Source organism: Oncorhynchus clarkii, chromosome 7, assembly GCF_045791955.1.
Source record: "Oncorhynchus clarkii lewisi isolate Uvic-CL-2024 chromosome 7, UVic_Ocla_1.0, whole genome shotgun sequence".
NCBI classification, from domain to species: Eukaryota; Metazoa; Chordata; class Actinopteri; order Salmoniformes; family Salmonidae; genus Oncorhynchus; species Oncorhynchus clarkii.
The window spans coordinates 43,562,697-43,587,880 of NC_092153.1; the positions used below are offsets into that span (position 1 = coordinate 43,562,697).

At 42.2% G+C, this 25,184-nt stretch overlaps 2 protein-coding genes across 2 annotated transcripts; one reads left to right on the forward strand and one right to left on the reverse strand.

The window, feature by feature from the left end:
- Nucleotides 1-9,327: 9,327 nt before the first annotated feature.
- Nucleotides 9,328-11,074, forward strand: LOC139414257 (toxin MIT1-like). The gene is made up of 3 exons (XM_071162158.1): nt 9,328-9,399; nt 10,629-10,754; nt 10,949-11,074. Exons 1-3 carry the CDS (start codon nt 9,328-9,330, stop codon nt 11,072-11,074), a joined length of 324 nt encoding a protein of 107 aa, XP_071018259.1.
- Nucleotides 11,075-14,072: 2,998 nt separating this feature from the next.
- On the reverse strand, nt 14,073-16,499 carry LOC139414258 (G protein-coupled receptor 27). The gene is made up of 2 exons (XM_071162159.1): nt 16,019-16,499; nt 14,073-15,857 (listed from the first exon to the last, which is right to left on the reverse strand). Exon 2 carries the CDS (start codon nt 15,753-15,755, stop codon nt 14,634-14,636), a length of 1,122 nt encoding a protein of 373 aa, XP_071018260.1. The 5' UTR covers nt 15,756-15,857; nt 16,019-16,499; the 3' UTR covers nt 14,073-14,633.
- Nucleotides 16,500-25,184: the final 8,685 nt, after the last annotated feature.

Below are 25,184 nucleotides of genomic sequence, written 5' to 3' on the forward strand. Positions count from 1 at the left end.
AGGGGCCTATTTTTGCTTGAGCTGATGATCGGGCGACCGGAACATAATTAGAAACCATTTGTAGACTGCAAATTGACCACAAGCAGATATAATATTTGACTAAAACATAATCATTCCAAACCTTGTTTATATATAACATGTCTGTCTATTATGCATGGGAATACTTGGCAACATATTTCCAAAATTAAAAATCACTTGGAGCTGATTTTCTAGTGTTTCTAGTCTTTTATCTCCAACAATAAAAAAATACCCTGAAAGTTGGGGAACCCTGATTTTTATTTATTTTTTATTTGACCTTTATTTAACCAGGTAGGCTAGTTGAGAACAAGTTCTCATTTACAACTGCGACCTGGCCAAGATAAAGCAAAGCAGTGTAACACAAACAACAACACAGAGTTGCACATGGAATAAACAAACATACAGTCAATAATACAGTAGAAACAGTCTATATACAGTGTGTGCAAATGAGGTAGTATTACAGAGGTAAGGCAATAAATCGGCCAAAGTGGTTAAATAATTACAATATAGCAATTAAACACTGGAGTGATAGATGTGCAGAATATGAAGAGTAGAGATACTGGGATGCAAAGGAGCAAAACTAAGTAAAATAGACAACAGCATGGGGATGAGGTAGTTGGATGGGCTATTTACAGATAGGCTATGTGCAGGTGCAGTGATCTGTGAGCTGCTCTGACAGCTGGTGCTTAAAGCTAGCGAGGGAGATAGGAGTCTCCAGCTTCAGTGATGTTTGCAGTTCGTTCCAGTCATTGGCAGCAGAGAACTGGAAGGAAAGGCGGCCGAAGGAAGAATTGGCTTTGGGGGTGACTAGTGAAATATACCTGATGGAGCACGTGCTACGAGTGGGTGCTGCTATGGTGACCAGTGAGCCTAGATAAGGCGGGGCTTTACCTAGCAAAGACTTATAGATGACCTGGAGCCAGTGGGTTTGGCGACAAATATGAAGTGAGGGCCAGCCAACGAAAGCATACAGGTCGCAGTGGTGGGTAGTATATGGGGCTTTGGTGACAAAATGAATGGCACCGTGGTAGACTGCATCCAATTTGCTGAGTAGAGTGTTGGAAGCTATTTTGTAAATTACATTGCCAAAGTCAAGGATCGGTGGGATAATCCGTATTACAAGGGTATGTTGGCAGCATGAGTGAAGGATGCTTTGTTGCGAAATAGGAAGCTGATTCTAGATTTAATTTGGGATTGGAGATATTAATGTGAGTCTAGGAGAGTTTACAGTCTAACCAGACACCTAGGTACTTGTAGTTGTCCACATATTCTAAGTCAGAACCGTCCAGAGTAGTGATGCTGGACGGGCGGGCAGGTGTGGGCAGCGATCGGTTGAAGAGCATGCATTTAGTTTTACTTGCATTTAAGGGCAGTTGGAGGCCACAGAAGGAGAGTTGTATGGCATTGAAGCTTGCCTGGAGGTTAGTTAACACAGTGTCCAAAGAAGGGCCAGAAGTATACAGAATGGTGTTGTCTGAGTAAAGGTGGATCAGAGAATCACCAGCAGCAAGAGTGACATCATTGATGTATACATGATGTATGGTAAGTAAATTGTTTATTCTAAACCTTGCACAGCCAGCAGCCAAAGAGGGGCCTTTATCATTCATGTAAAGTAAACCATGACTTGGCTCTAGGTCTACATCATATCATATCAGCCAGTAATTGCTCCTGACACAGAGAGGAGCTTTGAACTTTATGACTGTCAGCTTGCCAAACGCCCCCGTACCAGTCCTCCCCCAAGCTCCAGGCCAAGGAACAAGAAGAAAGACGCAAGCCTCCTAAAAAAGAACCCCTCGTCTGTAAGCTACCTTTACTGTGTCGGTGAACCTGCTGCAATGCTTTCTAAAGAGCCTCTGTGCCACTACCTCTGGGTTTGTCAGAATGAACTGAACGCACTGCACTCCTCCGAGTGTAACAATGTGTGGCACACCTCAGCCTGGCTTCTCACGGGGCTGCCTGTCTCTAAAATCTCAGCCAACACTAGCAAGCAGGCACAATATAAAATGGGGCTTTCTGTAATGCACTGAGGTTACTAAATCATAAGGCAACAGCAGGTTCTGCATGGAACAGAGGAACATTTAGGCTCAGAGGGTACTTGATAAATACAGTGCCTTGCGAAAGTATTCGGCCCCCTTGAACTTTGCGACCTTTTGCCACATTTCAGGCTTCAAACATAAAGATATAAAACTGTATTTTTTTGTGAAGAATCAACAACAAGTGGGACACAATCATGAAGTGGAACGACATTTATTGGATATTTCAAACTTTTTTAACAAATCAAAAACTGAAAAATTGGGCGTGCAAAATTATTCAGCCCCCTTAAGTTAATACTTTGTAGCGCCACCTTTTGCTGCGATTACAGCTGTAAGTCGCTTGGGGTATGTCTCTATCAGTTTTGCACATCGAGAGACTGACATTTTTTCCCATTCCTCCTTGCAAAACAGCTCGAGCTCAGTGAGGTTGGATGGAGAGCATTGGTGAACAGCAGTTTTCAGTTCTTTCCACAGATTCTCGATTGGATTCAGGTCTGGACTTTGACTTGGCCATTCTAACACCTGGATATGTTTATTTTTGAACCATTCCATTGTAGATTTTGCTTTATGTTTTGGATCATTGTCTTGTTGGAAGACAAATCTCCGTCCCAGTCTCAGGTCTTTTGCAGACTCCATCAGGTTTTCTTCCAGAATGGTCCTGTATTTGGCTCCATCCATCTTCCCATCAATTTTAACCATCTTCCCTGTCCCTGCTGAAGAAAAGCAGGCCCAAACCATGATGTGCCACCACCATGTTTGACAGTGGGGATGGTGTGAGCTGTGTTGCTTTTACGCCAAACATAACGTTTTGCATTGTTGCCAAAAAGTTCAATTTTGGTTTCATCTGACCAGAGCACCTTCTTCCACATGTTTGGTGTGTCTCCCAGGTGGCTTGTGGCAAACTTTAAACAACACTTTTTATGGATATGTTTAAGAAATGGCTTTCTTCTTGCCACTCTTCCATAAAGGCCAGATTTGTGCAATATACGACTGATTGTTGTCCTATGGACAGAGTCTCCCACCTCAGCTGTAGATCTCTGCAGTTCATCCAGAGTGATCATGGGCCTCTTGGCTGCATCTCTGATCAGTCTTCTCCTTGTATGAGCTGAAAGTTTAGAGGGACGGCCAGGTCTTGGTAGATTTGCAGTGGTCTGATACTCCTTCCATTTCAATATTATCGCTTGCACAGTGCTCCTTGGGATGTTTAAAGCTTGGGAAATATTTTTGTATCCAAATCCGGCTTTAAACTTCTTCACAACAGTATCTCGAACCTGCCTGGTGTGTTCCTTGTTCTTCATGATGCTCTCTGCGCTTTTAACGGACCTCTGAGACTATCACAGTGCAGGTGCATTTATTTGGAGACTTGATTACACACAGGTGGATTGTATTTATCATCATTAGTCATTTAGGTCAACATTGGATCATTCAGAGATCCTCACTGAACTTCTGGAGAGAGTTTGCTGCACTGAAAGTAAAGGGGCTGAATAATTTTGCACGCCCAATTTTTCAGTTTTTGATTTGTTAAAAAAGTTTGAAATATCCAATAAATGTCGTTCCACTTCATGATTGTGTCCCACTTGTTGTTGATTCTTCACAAAAAAATACAGTTTTATATCTTTATGTTTGAAGCCTGAAATGTGGCAAAAGGTCGCAAAGTTCAAGGGGGCCGAATACTTTCGCAAGGCACTGTACAATGTGTGTGGTTGTCTGGCTGTTATGTAGTATGGGTGTTACACCAGTGAGAGTTGTTTTATGGAGGGGATGACACATCAAATGATCAGTCCTCATTGGCAACCCTTTTCCAATTCTCAAGTGAAAATCCTTAGATAGGACTATAACTGTTAGCTGTAAAATAGCTGTAAAATATGCAAAAAAGTAACACTGCAAATGTTCCATTAAATGAGTATGCTACCCATCATTTTAAGTTACGGAAACCGATCATATATGAAAGACAGTTCACTCCATACCAGGGTGTTTTGTTGTACTTGTCCTCCTAGCCTCTTTCCTTCTTTCTTGTGTTTTTTGTCTCCTTGTTTATCTCATTGGATTGGTATTGCTTGGAGACTTGGTCAAGAGCTCCAGATTGGCAAGCAGACTGGTTCCTGTCACAGGCAGAAAATAAGATTAAGTGCTTTGAAATACAAAATGACCCACTTGCAGTAATAAGGGGAAATATTTCAGTGCACACTGAAAATAGAGTGCGGCAATGTAGAAATTAACCTATTTTCACTTAAATTATACTGTAAATGGTTTCTGCATTGTGCTTAAGTGTTCTCTACTTTGGGGCTTTGAAGTGGATTGAAACACCCTCACCCTGAGATTTAAGGAAATAAAATCCATATCTCTGACATATTCTCTTTCTATGAACATTTCTGTCCAGGTGATGCATTTATGCGAGCTCTTCTTCTGCATTGCTTCCTTGCCAATACCTTGATATGTGCAATGATGAAGGAGTAATAATATACATCAGGGAAGAGCAGCACACTGGAGGTAAGCATGCCAAGTCATTTCAGCCGACCTGGCACTCAGTCGGTGTTGGAAATAAAAATACAAGTCTACCCTGCAGCTTAAACTGCTGGCTGCTCTCTCTTTCTGTGTCTCTCTCACCGTCTCAACCCTCCCTCCCTCTTTCTCACCAGCTATTACAGGATCAGTGGGTCAGATTACAAACGTACACGTCAGCCAATTACATATTCACCTGGGTTGATACTCCCCACTGAAGGAGTGAATAAAATGAGTTGAACAATATAGATGATCTTGAGTGATATTCATATTCTGCTGTATTCAGAGTCACACTGCTTCAAGAGAAGTGTGTCATTTTGTTCAGGGCTATCCCACTATCCACCTTTGGTCGTCATTCTCGAGGCTGGGGCCTTAATCTTGGCTTCCTGTGAGACTCAGTTAGTGGTGTGACTGTGACTCAGGTCCTTACCAACTGATGAGGGACAGTTCAACTGCAGCCGACTGGACATATCAGCGAGTTCTACTTGATGTCACTATTCTACAACACACGCAAACTAGACAATGGAACTTCTTGAATTCAAGCATGAGGGTAATCAGTCACTATGCAACAAATGTTTGTATTATCAGCCTTTTACATTTAAATCACTTGTTGCCCAAAGTTTAAATGCCATCTCACTCCATCTGGCATCACTACAATATGAAAATAAAAAATGTTTTTCTGCCATTTTACTGATCTTGAACATCTGGGCTCAAACACCAAGGACTTCTGTGCCTCTAGCTGTTGAAAATATAACAATGTAATTGGCATGGCTTATTTTGGCATGCCAATTATATTTTTTTATAAGGGGAAAAATATTTGATAGAATCACAAGTGCTACCACCTTTCATATTGGAGAGGAGACCTTGAGTTTCTGTCATGACAACCCTTCCAATAGCAGATTAAATGCCACAAATATCCACATATGGCCTTATTAAATCACGTGAGCCTAGGACGATATATGACTCTATGTACTCAATTGATTCAGTTGACATAGACATTTTTATTGGAGTGGCATTCTTTTGGTGAGCCTACAGTGATTGAGTGACCATGTAATTGTATTTACATGTATTGCATCAGAGCTAAGGAATGTGTGGCTTTTATTTTCTAACCATATCATTTTATTTACACTATATATACAAAAGTATGTGGACACCTCTTCACATTTAGAGGATTCGGCTATTTCAGCCATACCTGTTGCTGACAGTTGTATAAAATCGAACACAGCCATGCAATCTCCATAGACAAGCATTGGCAGTAGAATGGCCTTACTGAAGAGCTCAGTGACTTTCAACGTGGCACCGTCATAGGATGCTACCTTTCCAAAAAGTCAGTCCAATTTCTGCACTGCTAGAGCTGCCCCGATGTAAGTGCCGTTATTGTGAGGTGGAAACGTCTAGGAGCAACAACGACTCAGCCACGAAGTAGGCTGAGTAGGCCACACAAGCTCACAGAACCAACTGTGCTATTTTGTTAGTTTTTTCGCATTGTTTGTAACTTATTTTTCTTATTTATTTTGTACATAATGTTGCTGCTGTCTCTTATGACCGAAAATAACTTCTGGACATCATAACAGCGATTACCCACCTCGAACGGGACAAAGATTTTTTCACGTGAAGGATATACAGTACTGCTTTCTTGGGAACGGGCCCAAATCCCCGTCCTTTGCGTGAAGAAAAGATGGAGGAAAAAGAGGGGAAAGGGGGCAGAGGACGGGCTGCCTTCTGAGAATTTGTGAGTAAACTTTCACTGCCATCCTTTCTATTGGCCAACGTGCAATCATTGGAAATCAAAATGGATGACATACGATCAAGACTATCCTACAGTACCAACGGGACATTAAAAACTGTAATATTGGGCCTCCCGGGTGGTGCAGTGGTTAAGGGCGCTGTACTACCAGAGACCCTGGGTTCGCACCCAGGCTCTGTCGTAACCGGCCGCGACCGGGAGCTCCGTGGGGCGACGCACAATTGGCCTAGCGTCGTCCGGGTTAGGGAGGGCTTGGCCGGTAGGGATATCCTTGTCTCATCGCGCACCAGCGACCCCTGTGGCAGGGTCCTTGTCTCATCGCACACCATTCGACCTACTTTCTACCAGCATGTCACGTGCAAACAGAGGAAAACAAACTCTAGACCACCTTTACTCCACACACAGAGGCACATACAAAGCTCTCCCTCACCCTCCATTTGGCAAATCTAACCATCATTATATCCTCCTGATTCCTGCTTACAAGCTAAAACTAAAGCAGGGAGTACCAGTGACTCGCTCAATAAGGAAGTGGTCAGATGACGCGGATGCTATGTTACAGGACTGTTTTGTTAGGGATTCACCCAATGGCATTGATGAGTATACCACCTCAGTCATTGGCTCAATCAATAAGTGCATCGACGACTTCGTCCCCACAGTACATATATCAACCAGAAGCCATGGATTAGAGGCAACATCTGCATCGAGCTAAAGACTAGAGCTGCCGCTTTCAAGGAGTGGGACACTAATCCGCTGGCAAAGCGTCAATACAGGATTAAGATTGAATCCTACCATACCAGCTCTGACACTCGTCGGATGTGGCAGTGTCTTCACTGATGTTTTCAACCTGTCCCTGACCGAGTCTGTAATACCTACATGTTTCAAGCAGACCATAGTCCCTGTGCCCAAGAAAGTGAAGGTAACCTGCAAAAATGACTACTGCCCTGTAGCACTCACGTCGGAAACCAGGAAGTGCTTTGAAAGGCTGGTTATGGCTCACATCAACCGCATTATCCAAGGTACCCTAGACCCACTCCAATTCGCATACCGCCCCAACAGATCCACAGATGAAGCAATCTCAATCGCACTCCATACTTCCCTTTCCCACCTGGACAAAAGGAACACCTATTGTGAGAATGCTGTTAATTGACTACAGCTCAGTGTTCAACACCATCAGATCTTCTAAAAGTTCTACAGCTGCACCACCGAGAGCATCGCCTGGTATGGCAACTGCTCAGCATCTGACTGTAAGGCGCTACAGAGGGTAGTGCCCACTGCATCACTGGGGCCAAGCTTCTTGCCATCCAGGACCTGTCAGAGAAAAGCCCCAAAATTGTCAGACTCCTTAACAGCTTCTATCCCCAAGCCAAAAGACTGCTGAACAATTAATCAAAAGGCCACCTTAATTTTTTACATTGACCAACCCCCCCCCCATTTGTTTTTACACTGCTGCTACTAGCTGTTTATTACCTGTGCATAGTCACTTTACCCCTACCTACATTAACAAATTACCTCGACTAACTTGTACCCCCGCACATTGACGTGGTACTGGTACCAAGTATATAGCCTCGTTATTGTTATTTTGTGTTATTTTTTACAATTTTTTACTTTAGTTTATTTGGTAAATATTTTCTTAACTATTTCTTGAACTGCAGTGTTGGTTAAGGGCTTGAATGTAAGCATTTCATGGTAAGGTTGTCTTCGGCGCATGTTGTCTTCGGCGCATGTGACAAATAAAGTTTGATTTGATTTGAGTGCTGAAGCGCGTAGCTTGTAGAAATTCTCTGTCCTCCATTGCAACACTCACTACTGAGTTCCAAACTGCCACTGGAAGCAACGTCAGTAATATAACTGTTCATCAGGAGCTTCATGAAATGGGTTTCCATGGCCAAGCAGCCACACACAAGCCTAAGATCACCATGCACAATGCCAAGCGTCGGCTGGAGTGGTGTAAAGTTCTCCGCCATTGGACTCAGAGCGGTGGAAAAGAGTTCTCTGCAAGGATGAATCCCACTTCACCATCTAGCAGTCCGACGGACAAATCTGTGTTTAGCAGATGGCAGAAGAACGCTACCTGACCGAATGCATAGTACCAACTGTAAAGTTTGGTGGAGGAGGAATAATGGTCTGGGGCTGTTTTTCATGGTTCGGGCTAGGACTCTGGGCCCCTTCGTTCCAGTGAAGGCAAATCTTAATGCTACAGCATACAATGACATTCTAGATGATTCTGTGCTTCCAACATGGTGGAAACAATTTGGGGAAGGCCCTTTCTTGTTTCAGCATGACAATGCCCCCGTGCACAAAGCGAGGTCCATTCAGAAATGGTTTGTCAAGATCGGTGTGGAACTTGACTGACCTGCACATAACCCTGACCTCAACTCCATCGAACACCTTTGGGATGAATTGGAACGCAGACTGCGAGCCAGGCCTAATCGCCCAAAATCAGTGCTCAACCTCACTAATGCTCGTGGCTGAATGGAAGCAAATCCCTGCAGCAATGTTCCAACATCTAGTGGAAAGCCTTCCCAGAAGAGTGGAGGCTGTTATAGCAGTAAAGGGGGGGACCAACTCCATATTAATGCCCATGATTTTGGAATGAGATCTTCGACAAGCAGTAGTAGTGTATATTTGATTGCTTATGACTTGTAAAGTGGAAATGTATATTTAATAGAAATATATATACTGTATGAATGCTGAATCTTCTGCTCAAGGATGTCAACACAACTACAGGCTTGAGATCACTCAAAGGGTATGATAATGGTGGAAAAGAACAGGAAGAATTGGCATCAACATAAAAAAATGCCAGAAGGATATTGTCGTGTTGAGCTTTACCTTGGGCTTCTCTTTTTTTCTCCGGAGGCGATGCTGGTGACTCATTTAGATGGAATGGCTGGCTGGGTTTATAAACCTCTCTCTGTCCTCAACACCAGACTTTGGAGGCCACCTCTCTTTCCAAGTCCATCTAACGCACAGCAGACCATCTCTTTCACCCTGGAGAACACAGGAGCTGGAGAACTTTTCTGCTTCACAATGCGGTCCAGCTGCTCCCTGCTATTCTGCCTACTGCTTGTGTCCCATGGGTCCTCAGCAGTCATCACAGGGGTAAGTGGAAGCGAACAGGTTCTAGAAGCCAACCGAGTTATGAATAGATGATACTATAGAAACTTCATATTTTGTTATGGTAAGCTTGATTTGGTTGAATATGAAATAATTGTCATAATTTATCCCAAACGGAAGTGATAACAGGGGGTAAATGATCTCAGAGTGCCACGAGAAGCCTCTGATGAAGAAACAATGAAGTTACAGTCTGTATAACAGCATGTTTGATGCCAGTATGTCATTATCAGTTCAAGCCTGGCTATACCCAGAGAAGAACTGTTTGCGTTATGTTGCAGCAAGTAGAAGTATCTTTTCAATCAATGTGAGGTTAGCCAGCTGTGAGATTGCCTTAGCAACCCATATAGAAGAGCACAAGTATTGTCTTTTAAGTTAACATTTTAAACTGTGTAACCACAATAGTTCCTTCTGGGCGAACCAGTGTCAGATAATATGGGGAAAGAATATTTTTTCAATGTCTCCAACATACTGTATCTATACCCATCTATATGGAATCATTTGGACAATTCATGTTCCTTGAATATGGATTTAACTAGGAAAAAGGTTTTACTATATTAGTGGTCCTAGTTTTATAACTAAAGCGAAGCTTTTGCAGAGGCAGTACAACGCAGGTACGCATTGTTGCATAGTACTTCGGGTGCCATGCAACCTGTTTGCTATTTGTGTAGTGGCACTGTTCTATTTATAAAATCTATAGTTTTTAGCAGAATTTTCTAAAGCTAGGCAAGACGTTGTTTTATCAGCTCCAATGACAATTTGGTATCTAATTTGAGGATGAAATATAATAGATGAAAAACGAAAAAGTGCCAGAACAGTGCAGGCATATAGGGATGCTAATATGACTTGAGGTAAAAACAAGCAACCATGAAACAGAAACAGATTTTCCTCCCAGATTGTCACATTCAATCATCCCCTCTTTCCCTCATCTCAATCCTTCATTTCATTGAAAGTGTGAATAGTCACTCAAGTTGTTCATATCCCTCTGAGCAATTTCAGGATCCTTTAAAAAAAAAAACAGCTTGCGATAACCTCCATATTATATAGCAGCGCCAAACATTCCAAAAATAAATCAATATCTGTACAAAGGGTTTGGCTTAGACTGAGCAGTATTTAAAAAAAATACAAAGTCACTTTTAATGCTTCTCAGTTTTCTCTAAAGCTTTTTTTTTCATCTTTTCAATTCAACTCTATAAAATGGTGTGTAATCTCTCCAGGCCTGTGTGAAGGACTTGCAGTGTGGAGAGGGGATGTGCTGTGCGGTCAGTCTGTGGATCAGGAGCCTGAGGATGTGTGCCCCTATAGGACAGAAGGGAGACGAGTGCCACCCCATGAGTCACAAGGTGGGCCAAGTTTTGTACATCGTCTCTTCTCTGTATTACCTCACACCATATCTCACTAATCAATACCTCCGTCTCCACTTCATTTGTATTGGAACAGCAGAAAGAGTCCTGATTTCCTTACAAAATATGGACTGACTTTTGTCTCTAAGGTGTAACATTTTGTTCACAGTATGAATTTTTGTCTTTGTTTCCAGGTTCCCTTCATTGGCACAAGACTACATCACACATGTCCATGTGTGCCACATTTGGCATGCATCACCACATCAGAGGGCAAATCAAAATGTCTTTCACCGTACAACTACTCAGACTACTACCTCTGAGGACAACCACGGGAAGTGCTGATAGTCATTTTCTAGGTCTGCCTTAGTTTTTAAAATACTGTTTCCATTATATGTATTAAAGATAACATATAGACATTTTCAGGTTGACTTAAATTTGAAAAGAACAATTTGCTCTCCCTTCTTAATAGCTGCAATCCTTAATTGAAACATTAACAAAGTTGACACCCCGCCACAGTTTCAGTAAAAAGTTGAGGAATGGGGCTGGAGAATTGCAACCACTCTCGAATCCATAGACTACACTATGGATGCAAGGACTGACAATCCGTGATATCAAAATTGTAGTTTTACATTTACCTTGTTTACAAACATTGGAGTAAAACAAACTTATATTTGGGGTTTTGATGGGTACTACAGTTGAGCTAAGCTCATGAGGCATTTATACGTATATTCTTCAAGAATCAATGGGTACATATCATTCATTTATAAGTCCAAAATGGATGTAGCAACTAAGGATTCCCCTTTTAAGATTCTGGACTTCACACTGTAAGTGCTGATGGTATCTAGTGCCATTCCAAATCAAACAAGAACAACGACTGGATCTGTACATAGGTCCACGAAATATACAGTTTCACTTGCACAGCTTTGCGACTTTACAAACGTGAACGTTAATTATCTGCATAATTATGTTTAAACCGATATGGAATAAAAATCCTTTCGGGTTTGTTCGTGAAAGACAGACAGAACTCATTTCAAAAAGAGCTACTCTGTTTACTATTGTGAATGGCCACTAACAGTGTGTGACGTCCAAAGGACATTTTGTCGCTACCGTGTTGTTGTATTGTACTGTATGCGACTGGACCTTATGTGCATTATGTTGTTGTTGTTGTTATTGGTGGTGGTGGTGGGACCTGCCATTCAATCACTGGACTTGTTTTTGGGAATAAATGCAATTCAAATAAATAGGAAAAGTGTCTAATCATGTACCTCTATCAAGTGTATTTTAACGTTTCTTAATACAGATGCGTGGTCAGACTTCCTCAACGTCATGATGAACACTCTACGTTAACGTAGAGTCATTATACTTTAACACTACGCTTAAATATCATCTCTAGGGAGACAGGAAGGAAATGCAATCAAGGAGTCATTTCATTGAAGGAGCATGTTCCTTTCTGTTATCTGCAACTAGGGCACGCACATCACCCTATACCATGCTTCTGTGGCCCACAGTTTGTACTGGTCAGGCTGTGTGAGCAGGAAAGCCTCTGGGCCCAAAGCATATTCGAAATAACTGAGCCGTACTTCACTAACATTGTAGTTGAATTGAAAGGGTTAGGGAATGTAAAGGTTAAAACAGAAAGTTATGTTCTCCTCTGACATCAGCAAAAGAAAGAGTTTTCTCTGTAATAATAGAGCGCAGGTCTCCGGAAGTCTGACAGCACTGAAAATCTCTCATTGTCAGGCTACATTTTACAGTGCATTCATTCAAAGCGCAAAGCTATAATTAGATTTGTCCAATGGTTAAGGGGACCAGCGTTCGTTGACTCATCTTAATCTAATTATTTATTAATGGGAATCTGTGTTATTCAGCTCTAGTTACATTTCAAACTAGTTTCTCAGTATTGATATAGATTAGCTTCTTAACGGGTCAACCTCCCAATGGCCCAAATATTGGAGCTCATCCACAGTCCAGTGATCAAAATGATGTCTTTTAGACATCCATGGATGTTGGTATCAGACGGTATCAGTACTCCCAGTGTACTCACTGGGAGTACACTAGCACATACAATGTGGTCACTTTCAATGTAGGTATATTCAGACAAGGGCATCATAAACTCTATGCAATAACACAGATTTCACCCTAACTTACTCTAGGGATGAAAAGTAAATAACAGCAGCAGATGTGGGGTCAACAATATGGCCGTGTACAGGCTCTGCAACATTTTTTTCATGAGCACAGCAAAGAGGCAGAGAGAGTACTACTGGGGCAGAACTGTTGCATAAAAAAATGCTTGACCTGAAATGGTATTTCATGAGAGAATTCAACGGTGAGTAAGATTCAGTATCTCAGAAGCCACAGAGATTCTGCTGATAGCCTTGTATGTACATGCTGGGAGTGGAGCGGAGCAGATGTCAGTATGAGGCAGGCATGTTGTGATGGTAATGGTTATGAATGCAGTGAGGCCAGGCCAGGGAGGGAGGGTGTACTGTAGGTATACTGGGATGGCTCTGCACAGAAACAAGAGCTAAGCAACTCCCACTCTATCCCAATTCCCCATAGGGAGGTGAACCGGGCTACAAAGATTAAGGACTCCAATTAGCAGACAGATTTTCATTTACATGGCTGTAACAGAGACGAGCAGTGATCCAAATAATGACTATTATACACTGTTGGCTTTTTTACATACTACGAGGTGCATGTCCTCTCTCTAACTAAGCATCAGCTGTCAGAGCAGCTTAACGGTCACTGTACCTGTACACAGCCAATCTGTAAATAGCATACCCAACTACCTCATCCCCATATTGTTATTTATCTTTTTGCACCCCAGTATCTCTACTTGCACCTCCTCATCTGCACATCTATCACTCCAGTGTTAATGCTAAATTGTAAATATTTTGCCTCTATGGCCTATTTACTGCCTTACCTCCCTAATCTTCTACATTTGCACACACTGTACATAGATGTTTCTATTGTGTTGTTAACTGTACGTTTGTTTATGTGTAACTCTGTGTTGTTGTTCTTGGCCAGTTGTAAATGAGAACTTGTTCTCAACTGGCCTACCTGGTTAAATAAAGGTGAAATATATATATTTTTTAAAACATGTTGGCTGGTTAAAGTCTTATCAGAAGAATGGAGTGTGCAATCAGAGGAAAACTGGACTCGAAAAAACTGGATGACGATTGGAAATGGATGTTCCCATATGGTTTTTGTATTGTAACTGAGCAGATACTGTCCAATAACCATTTGCTTATTGTGTATTACAGAATCAAAGCAATACTAATCATTCATTTGTTGTTTATTTACTCAGACGTCCAAACAATGCAAACACCTCTCTGCAGCACTGACACTTTTCTTCTTTTAGAGTCCCATGGTCATTGTCCACAGAAAAACAAATGATTTGTCTATTTTACAGGGAATGTACAAGGGATGCATTTGTATCACCAGGTTATGTCAACATCCAGGAAGAACATGTATTTGCAAATTACTGTAAAAGTGAGTTAACACTTTCTCCACACAAATAATTCTACGATTTTCTGAAAGATACAAAGTAATTTTTTGGGGGTTTGTTCAGAATAAAGTGACAAAATAGCTTTACAGAATATACACACGTCATATGTCTTTCTCACAGGGTTGACATAGGCCTAGGCTATACTCAAAGAAAATACTAATGAGATTCATGAAATATGCTAAATTATTAGTATTTGAAATCAAGATTGGCAACTTTATACACTTTCTGTATGTGCAAATCACAAGATGTGGCCTTCAACATATGTGGAAAAATTGGGCAAGCAGAGCGACTGAGAAATATCACCTATAGGCTTTAATACCAACATGACAGTTCTGTTCGTTTTCCCTTGTCTAAAACAACAGTTGAACCTATCAGATGACACAGTAAGGCTCCATAGACATAGGCGTCTGTGTGCTGAGACAACACGGGAAACAAGCTCTGAGACGGATCCTCAGCTCCTTGTTGAATATGAAACAAATAATGGGATTCGCCCCCGCCTGAATGAACGTCATCCACACCGCCGCAGTCAGGTAGACCTGTGGAATGGTGCCTCCCTTGACAAAAACTCGAAGGTAGCAAGCAACAATGTACGGGGCCCAGAAGAGAAGAAACGCCAGAGTTATCATGTAATACATTTTCCCTATGCGTTTCTCCATTTTAAATTCATCCAAGACAAGCAGCCGTCTGTTTCCATTATGCGAGGCTTGCCTGATGCCCACTAATGTTGGTGGGGTGGGACCACGTCCAAATCCTGCAATCCAATTGGCAGCTGCCTGTCCAGTTGCACCTGGCCCGTGGAAGGTCCAGTTTTGGCTTATAGCTGGGACCAGCTGAGCGGGTTTCATCTTGCGGTGGTCATAAACGAAACACAGCATCTTTATGTAAACAACGTGTGTTGTTCCCACGATGACAGCCAGCATCAACATGAAGCCCAGGGTATCGTTTGCTTTGACGTATCGGTGCTCGAAAATGCATTGTTCCTCCTCATGGATGAATTTGTAGGTGCCAACATCGAATACAGGGGGGAAAGCCATAGCGACAGAGAGGGTCCAGACCATGCAAATCACTGCCACACATGTCCATAATGTCATTCGTTTGGAATAAAACCTGTGGTGTGCTATCGCCATGTATCTGGTGACACTGACGCAGAAGAGCAGAAACGCTACATGGAAACAAAAAAGGACTGACATGAAAGCAATAATCTTACAACTTATAATGCTGTATGTCCAGGTGGAACCGTTATTGATTGATATCATCACAAAGGGGAAACACACGGTAGACCGTATTATATCTGCCAAGCACAGATCAAGTAGAAAATAATACGGAGCCTTTTGAAGGGAGCTGTCTTTCAGCACCAACAGGGACAGCGCCACATTCCCTACAAGGCTCATGCAAATGATCAGACCGAGCGAGGCCAGTTTCACCGCAGAGGCGGTGATAGCATAATTCTGTAGTGAAGGATTGCTTTCCCCAAACTCGCTTGTATTTGCCATCTATGCAACCAGGCTATTGTCAAAGCCGCGCTGATTCTATATTCGCACATCAAGTTGTCCTGCTTCCTCTCGTCGAAGTATCAATGATTGATCAAAATTGCCCTGCAAAAAAATGTACATGATGCACGTTTTAAGTCAAAAATACCTCAGGTTAAACAGAATCTGCGTTTTAACTTATTCAGAATATAATTAATTATTCTCCTGGGTTTAAAGCATAGCCTGATTAACAAAAGCAATTGATATCCATCGAAAAATGAAGTCACCGTTTTACATTGCTTTTCTTGTAATCCTTCATCTCACAAGTGTCCGTTTCGAATATGAAATACACCCATGTTCGTAGTTCCATTTTCTGCTGATAGCAGTGTTCGCACACACCATTTTAAAAGGATCCGTTTAATGGGCACACATTTCAAAAAAATATCTCCATTTCCACTGATGGCAGAGGTTCTCGTTCGTCTTGCGGAAGAAATAAACATAAAACTGGGGACAGGCCGTCATCATCACTTCAGCACGCAATTAATAGGGCATGGTAGGCTATAGCCAAACCACTGTTCAGTCCGCTCAATCGAAGGCATGGTTTATGGATAGATCCCGAATTAAAGAACAGTTGTATATAAACTATACGCGTTGGTTTGTATTTGTGGAAAAGATGTCTACTATTTACGTTGCCAAACGAGGTTGAATCGGATGAGGTAGAGACCGACAATACTGAACAGCCAGGAGCTAATCTCGAGATAGATGAGATGTAATCCACGTCCTCAGATCAGAAACGGAAACGTTTGTCCTGTGCGTGTTCACTATTCTGCGATACATGGACTCATTCAATAATTGGATTCTGTCTCATGCATTCCTCAGGCATGCTTTTTCATGTAGCCTATAGAAAGCCTTGCCAAATGCAATCGTTTCGGGTCGGGGGGGGGGCTCCGTTACTTTTACGCTGAGTCAGCTTTAAAGGCACAGTCTTATACAACCAACCTAACCTAAAATGCAACGATCATCATCTAATTTAAAAATATACTGTAAGTAATTGAGTGAATTCATAGTCATAGAGTCACACAGGACAGGTGCATTATGAAAATGCTACCAAGGGTCACAGAGATATAGTTCTATTGACCCATGTGTTTGAGTTACTGTCTCACCCAAGTGTATGACTCTTCTGCTTGCATTTACTATTTTGTAAGTCACTACAGAGGATCCATGACTCTTATCCCCTGATCAGACATAGCCCACTGGGCACACACTGGTTGAATCAACGTTGTTTCCACGTTGTTTCAATGAAATTACATTGAACCAACGTGGAATAGATGATGAATATGTTTCCAGTGGAGCAAACAGTAGGCTATTGTAGTCTACTTAGAAAGATTTTATTCCTGTTTCTACTTTATTAGTCACATATGTTTCCAAATGCAGTCCAATTTTGACTGGTCAATATGCAGGATAGGCTTACACAACTTTGCCAACATGATTAGTTGGCACTACCAAGTAGGCTAGGCCTATAAGACTATCAACAATTTTTGTAGCCTAAACATTTGAAAAACTATAAGACAGAAGCCCACATATTACTATCTATTACTATTACTATATGTGATATGTTAGAGACATATCCATCTTATTTAACAAACTGTATGCACATAATATGGCACAATATGATATGTGGCAACGGTATGCATTATGTCAATGAAGTTGATAATACAAATCTAACAGCTGTGATTCACCAGTGCCCTCTGCAGGCAAGGCATTTTAGTGCAGGAGTCACAGAAATGCAGTACTGTATTTTTATATTTTTTCACCTTTATTTAACCTTTAAGCAGTGTGACAAAAACAGCAACACAGTTACACATGGGACAAACAAACTTACAGTCAATAACACAATAGAAAAATCTGTATACAGTGTGTGCAAATTAAGTAAGGCGGTAAAGGCAATAAATAGGCCATAGTGGCGAAGTAATTACAATTCAGCAATTAACACTGGAGTGATAGATGTGCAGATGAGTATGGCAAGTTGAAACACTGGTGTGCAAAAGAGCGGGAAAAAAAACAAATATGGGATGAGGTAGGTAATTGGTTGGATGGGCTATTTACAGATGGGCTGTGTACAGCTGCAGCGATCGGTAAGCTGCTCTGACAATTGATGCTTAAAGTTAGTGAGGGAGATATGTCTCCAACTTCAGCGATTTTTGCAATTCGTTCCAGTCATTGGCAGCAGATAACTGGAAGGAAAGTGGCCAAAGGAGGTGTTGGGTTTGGGGTATCAGCCTACTCAGGGGAGTGAGGGAGGAGGAGAGAGAGGGGGGGGGGTAATTGGGGGTCTATCTCCTTCGCAGGCTACTTGTTTATGTTAGGTTATGAGCTATGGGGCCTATCATAGCAGGCATAAAAGAAACGCCTGAGCAGAGTCCCCTAATCCGGTTTTCAGGGGAATAGTGTATAGTGTAGTCTAGCCTCGATCACACCGATAGCGTCATTGTGTTGTGGTACATCAGAAGTACATTCATTTCCAATGGAACTCTGCGTTTGCTTTCTAGCATTGCGTTCAAAGGAGTGCATAGGTTGGATTTATCGAACATACAGTATGCGTCAAACTGTATGCGTAGACGCTTGACAGAAATGGACTTTTGTTGCACATTTCTCCAGATGATGCTGCGTACCAATTTTGCGCAATGACGCTGTAGGTATGATCGAGGTGTTATTGTGAAGTGGAAATGTCTAGGAGCAAAAAACGTGTCAGCCGTGAAGTGGAAGGCCACACAAGCTCACAGAACGGGACCGCCACGTGCTGATGCGAATAAGAATTCTCTGTGCACGGTTGCAACACTCAATACCGATTTCCAAACTTCCCCTGGAAGCAACGTCAGCACAAGAACTGTTTGTCGGGAGCTTCATGAAATGGGTTTCCATAGCCGAGCAAGCGCACACAAGCCTAAAATTACCATGCACAATGCCAAGCGTTGGCTGGAGTGGTGTGTAAACCTCGCCGCCATTGGACTCTAGAGCAGGGTTTGCGTTCTCTGGAGTGATGAATCACGCTTCACCATCTGGCAGTCCGACAGACAAATTTGTGTTTGGCGGATGCCAAGAGAATGCTACCTGCACCAATGCATAGTGCCAACTGTAAAGTTTGGTGGAGGAGGAATAATGGTCTGGGGCTGTTTTCATGGTTCGGGCTAGGCCCTTTAGTTCCAGTAAAGAGAAATCTTAACACTACAGCATACATGATGCTTCCAACTTTGTGGCAACAGTTTGGGGAAGGCCCTTTCCTGTTTCAGCATGACAATGCCCCCTTGCACAAAGTGAGGTCCATACAGAAATGGTTTGTCGGGGCCTCACGAGTGGAGCAGCGGTCTAAGGCACTGGATTGCAGTGCTTGAAGCATCACTAGACCTGGGTTCGATTCCAGGTTGTATCACATCCGGCCATGACCGGGAGACCCATGAGGCGGCGCACAATTGGCCCAGCGTCATCCGGGTTAGGGGAGGGTTTGGCCGGCCGGGTTTTCCTCGTACCATCGTGCTCTAGTGACCCCTTGTGGAGGGCCGGGCACCTGCAAGCTTACTTCAGTCGTCAGCTGGATGGTGTTTTCTCCGACACATTGGTGTGGCTGGGTTAAGCGAGTAGTGTGTCAAGAAGCAGTGCGTCTTGGTAGGGTCGCGTTTTCGGAGGACGCATGGCTCTCGACCTTCACCTCTTCCGAGTCTGTAGGGGAGTTGCAGCGATGGGACAAGACAGTAACTACCAAATGTATATCACAAAAAAAGGGGTAAAAGTACATTAAGAAAAAATGAAAAAATATGGTTTGTCGAGATCAGTGTGGAAGAACTTGACCGGCCTGCACAGAGCCCTGACCTAAACCCCATCAAACACTTTTGGGGTGAATTGGAATGCTGACTGCGAGCCAGGCCTTATCACCCAACATCAGTGCTCGTCCTCACTAATGCTTTTGTGGCTGAAAGGAAGCAAATCCCTGCAGCATCGTTCCAGCATCTAGTGGAAAGCCTTCCCTGAAGAATATAGGATGTTATAGCAGCGCTATACAGGCCCTATACAGTCAATGAGACTACCTGTATACTGTACATGTGACCAGTGACCTATAACCCTATGTGACTGACCAGGAAGTGTATGTAAAGGTTAGAGGAGAAAGCATGGCCCTTACCGTTTCACAGCTTATGGAATGCACCTCTCTTCATGTTGTATAGTACTTATTTTATGCAAATTTGCTATATGTTATTCAACTTTAGAGAACTTCACCAAACTAAACATCTATGGGACAGCTCTCAAACTGTGCCAGTGGCATTTAGGGAATGTCATTATTAGGGAATACTATTATTTGCCTGCAGTTAGGATAGAGCAATAACAGCCAGTTATGATGTGACTTTTATTGACTGTTGTTTTTTTAATATATATTTTTAATGTAGGCCTATGCTTCATAACAGTAGGGTGTTCTGTTACTTTAAAGGCCCAATAAACACTGAGTTAGGTAGGCCAATAAAAAGGATGCCTAAACCCCAGGTCAAATTAGGCATACATCTCTTGCAACATGCTGCAGCCTACTAGACCTACTCATATAGACCTACAAATCATTAGGTTTCCACTGGGAATGTATCAACAAGCATGCTTCTGACAACAAGCATCAGGCATGTTTTTGATAATAATTTTAAATGGGCTGATGAAGAATTTTTTTTGAAGTTGTTTATGAAAAAAAAACATTGCGTTCCCAAGACATTGCGTTCGTTCCCAAGTCCCATATTATTTTGTAGGAGTACGTTTTTGCTAAGATGACGTACCAAATGTATTTATTCTTATTTTTTTACCACTTTTTTCTCCCCAATTTCGTGGTATCCAATTGTTAGTAGTTACTATCTTGTCTCATCGCTACAACTCCCTTACGGGCTCGGGAGAGACGAAGGTCGAGAGCCATGCGTCCTCCGAAACACAACCCAACCAAGCCGCACTGCTTCTTAACACAGCGCGCATCCAACCCGGACACCAATGTGTCAGAGGAAACACCGTGCACCTAGCGACCTGATCAGCGTGCACTGCACCCGGCCCGCCACAGGAGTAGCTAGTGCACGATGAGACAATGATATCCCTACCGGCCAACCCCCCCCTAACCCGGACGACGCCAGGCCAATTGTGCGTCGCCCCATGGACCTCCCGGTTGCGGCCGGCTGTGACAGAGCCTGGGCTCGAACCCAGAGTCTCTGGTGGCACAGCTAGCACTTCGATGCAGTGCCTTAGACCCACTGTGCCACCCGGGAGGCCGAGGAACCATTTTGATATACAACCTGGTGGAAGAAATGGCTGCAAGGCCACGAGAAGTGGCCTTTTTATTTCTGTTGTTAGTCAGAGGAACAGAAAGAGCACATGTTGAGTCTCATCCGATTCTAGAAATATGCCATGTCGTGCGTTGCTGTAGTGTAGGGCACCTGTAACGGGGGTAATAAATGGCATCTCGTGGGAAGTCGTTGTTGCACAAATGAAGAGTATCCCTGGAGTGGTTGATGCACGTCAGATGAATCGTGTTGCGAAAGGAGTGAAAGTAAAGAGTGTTTTTTTTGTACGGAGTCACTCTCTACCAGGTGCATTTGGGTAATGTGAATCACCATGACAGACGGTTCGTGCCATGCACCGATGCATTGTATTCACTGTATGGCTTTTGGACATGTGTCAAGTATCTGTAGGAGAAGTCGATATGTGGAAGTTGTGGAAAATAAGATAATTTTGATATGATAAACGTGTGAAGTGTTGCAATTGTGCCCGACTAGGTCGAAATAGAATTAGGTTGCCAAAGTCAGGGCTCTCCAGAGCATTTCATATGTAGATGGTTGTCAAAAGGGTTGAGGGAATGAATGGTCCTCCTGAAGACTCCATGGTGTTTTATATGGCCTCCCACCATGCACGTGTAACAGAGTAAGAAAATATATCCTGTTTTAAGTTCGCCAAAATTTGTTTCATAAGCTTTGAATTCATGTTACTGAGTTGATGTTTGAATATGTCTTATAGTTTCAATTATTCATATTGAAAGCTTTCATTCAGAGGTACTTGACAGAAATCGTGTGGTTGGATGACGGTATTGCACCCTAGCTGCTGTATTATTTGTGCACACCATTTTCCCCGACTGTTTCATGCTGATGGAATTAATGGTAGGTTGAAAATGCTTCTCCCGCTCCTTTTCCCAGTTAATGTCACTTTCTTATGATATAATTACGACCAAACTGTCACGAAATATGTATGAACTAATGTACGACATGTAGTTTGTCATAATGTGAAGTGCATTATGGTTGTTTTAACCAAGTTTTCATGCTAACTTGTTAGCTGTGCTAGTTCTTGTCCTGTTAGCCATGTACACTGTTAGCTAGCTTGTTTTCAACATGTGCGTACCGTTCAAGCCTAAAAGTTCCACATTTTTGTAGCGTTTTTTTATCCTTTTTTATACAAGAGGTGGGTTTAATCCTGAATGCTGATTGGTTAAAACCACATTCCAGCCGCTGTCTATTCCACAAGTTACCACCGGCTAAATCTATGATTTTAAAATTCCTATTTACTCTGTTCCATCTGACTGCGCAATCCATTGCCTCTTCAGCCCAGCCAAGCAATTTATAAATTTGATCTCCACTATAAAAAGCATCTAATCATTATCTCACATTTCTTTTAGACTAACATTTAGTTTTCAACAGTGGAGATCTGCTTGCTGTCTGTCTCTGACATTATAAAATTGTTTCTATATTGAAATTCAATCTCCAGCTGTCCCATAGCAATTAATGTGTCGGGAGTCGGAACGAGATGCAGGCAGCGTTTCTCAGCCAGTCGAAATCAGGAATCAGCTGGCATCATTTTTATGGATATATACATAGAAATTTACATTTTAAAAGAGGTAAAATGAAATGAAGTGCAGCTAGTTTGCAGTGTTTCCAGCTTCAGGTTGAAGTGATTGTGTTAGTTGTGTTGTTGGCTAGCTCCTCTGAATAATAGTGACCTAACGAGTGAGCATATTTTCTATGCCAGGTGAAATCGTGCTTCATTAACAAATGCGGCTACTTTGATGTTATTCTGGCTGTGCTTTTTGACGTGACTAAGTTAACTGTAGTTGGCTAGATAGCAAGCAAGCCAGTATGGCAATGGAACATTTAGAACGAACGTCTGGGTCGATAAAGAGCAAAGACTAAGCGACTGTTCTGCTGGTGCATTGAAAATCCCTCCAACTCTATATTAGCTGTGTCAGCGTTCAGCCACGACTCGGTGAAACATACGATATTACAATTCTTAATGTACCGTTGGTAGGATAATCGTAATCGTAGGTCATCAATTTTATTTTCCAATTATTGCGTGTTAGCAAGTAGAATTGATAGCAGTGGGAGTTTACTCGCTCACCTACGGATTCTCAAATGACAGCCCGATCTGCAACCTCTTTTCCTCCATCTTTTCTTCACACAAATGATGGGGATCTGGGCCTGTTCCCAGGAGAGCAGTATATCTCTCTCATCGAAAACGTTAAAGGAAAAAGCTTCTTCCAGTTCGTGGTGAGTAATCCCAGTTCTGATGTCCAGAAGTTATTTCCGGTCATAAGAGACAGTAGCAGCAACATTATGTACAAAATAAGTTTAAAAAATAAGTTACAAACAATGCAAAAAAAAGAACAAAATAGCACAATTGGTTACAGGCATGTAAAACGTCAGCCATCTTCTTCACCGCCATCTTAACAGCTAGATTTGTTAAAGTCGCGCCTTGGACAATTTTTTGCATTTTAGCTCACCCTAACCCTTTTCCTTATCTTAACCTAATTCTCCTAACCTGCCATGGTAATTATCCTAACCTGACACATTGATTCTCCTAACATGCTGTGTAAATTCTCCAAACCTGCTCCAAAAAGTCACTTCTGCGACACAAAACCGGCAGACCTGCCCTGAGAACAGTCTTGATTTTCACCAATGCGATACAGCAGCCTAAATTCCTGCACTAGATGACTGTTTTGAAGACACTATTCCTCCATCTTGGCACCCTCCACCATTTGTAAAAAATATTTTGAAGCTATAGAATTGCATTTATGTCAACATTTGATTATTCTATTACAGACACCTTTATGCATAATTTTAAATTATATTATGTGAGCTAAACATAAAACATGTCCTAAGTATCTTTAAAAAAAAGTTATAATCTTACTGTCCCCACTACAACAAAAAAATACTTAAATACCTGTAATTTTGTCCTTTAAATCCATTAAATTGAAACACTGTAGTAGAATTCACCATAGGAATGAATTGGACTGCTCCTTCTGGGGAGTGCCAATATGGCTAAATCGGTGGCTTCAAAGCGTCTCATTGTCCAATACATGGCATCAGCAATCCAGGGTTTATGTACATAATTGAGTGGGGGCGAACACAAAAGAGGCAAACCATTTTAGGCGCTACACTGAGCGGTTTCACTAAAATAGTTAGATTTTGCACACAAAACAAAATGATGGCGGTTCCTGCGGGTACAAATCTGCAGGTGAAGACAGAACAACCTCACAAATCCATCTCAAAATGATATTCACATTGACTAAGATGAAAGGAAAAACATAACAAAACACAAACAAACATTTCCCCTGCACTCTCCGTGGACATTTTAGCTTGACAATTAACATAAATACACAAACAACCAACTTAAATGTAACTAGCAGCAACACAATTCATTGTGATATGAAAGGAGTGAGACATGCACCGAAAGGCAACCAACAGAATTGCTGTGTCTGCCTTGCATAACTTGCTAGCTAACTATAAGAAAAGAGGGTCTTCCACATAAGTTACACCTACACCCAACTAGCTAGCTAACTTTAATGTTATGGTACCTTGACCAGCATGAACGTGTAACTAAACTATTTTGGAACAATAATGCATTGCTCTTGCCCTATAATATAAGCTAGCTAACCATCCAATGGCTTCCGCCTTGCCACTCTACCATAAAGGCCTGATTGGTGGAGTGCTGCAGAGATGTTGTACTTCTGGAAGGTTCTCCCATCTCCACAGAGGAACTCTGGAGCTCTGTCAGAGTGACCATCAGGTTCTTGGTCACCTCCCTGACCAAGGCCCTTCTCCCCCAATTGCTCAGTTTGGCTGGGCAGGCTAGCACTAGGAAGAGTCTTGGTGGTTCCAAACTTCTTCCATTTAAGAGTAATGGAGCCACTGTGTTCTTGGGGACCTTCAATGCTGCCAAAATGTTTTGCTACCCTTCCCTGTTATATTGACAGGTGTGTGCCTTTCCAAATCATGTCCAGTCAATTGAATTTACCACAGGTGGACTCCAATCAAGTTGTAGAAACATCTCAAGGATTATCAATGGAAACAGGATGCACCTGAGCTTAATTTCGAGTCACATAGAGACGGGTCTGAATATTTAGGTAAATAAGGTATTTATTTTTTTTTTGTTTTTATACATTTGCAAGATTTTCTAGAA

Excerpts from the sequence above, each read along its gene's own strand:
- LOC139414257 (XM_071162158.1), top strand. The coding sequence starts at position 9,328 with ATGCGGTCCAGCTGCTCCCTGCTATTCTGCCTACTGCTTGTGTCCCAT. Across the intron at positions 9,400-10,628 it reads CCTCAGCAGTCATCACAGGG|GCCTGTGTGAAGGACTTGCA; the intron begins GTAAGTGGAAGC and ends TAATCTCTCCAG. Across the intron at positions 10,755-10,948 it reads GCCACCCCATGAGTCACAAG|GTTCCCTTCATTGGCACAAG; the intron begins GTGGGCCAAGTT and ends CTTTGTTTCCAG.
- LOC139414258 (XM_071162159.1), bottom strand. The coding sequence starts at position 15,755 with ATGGCAAATACAAGCGAGTTTGGGGAAAGCAATCCTTCACTACAGAAT.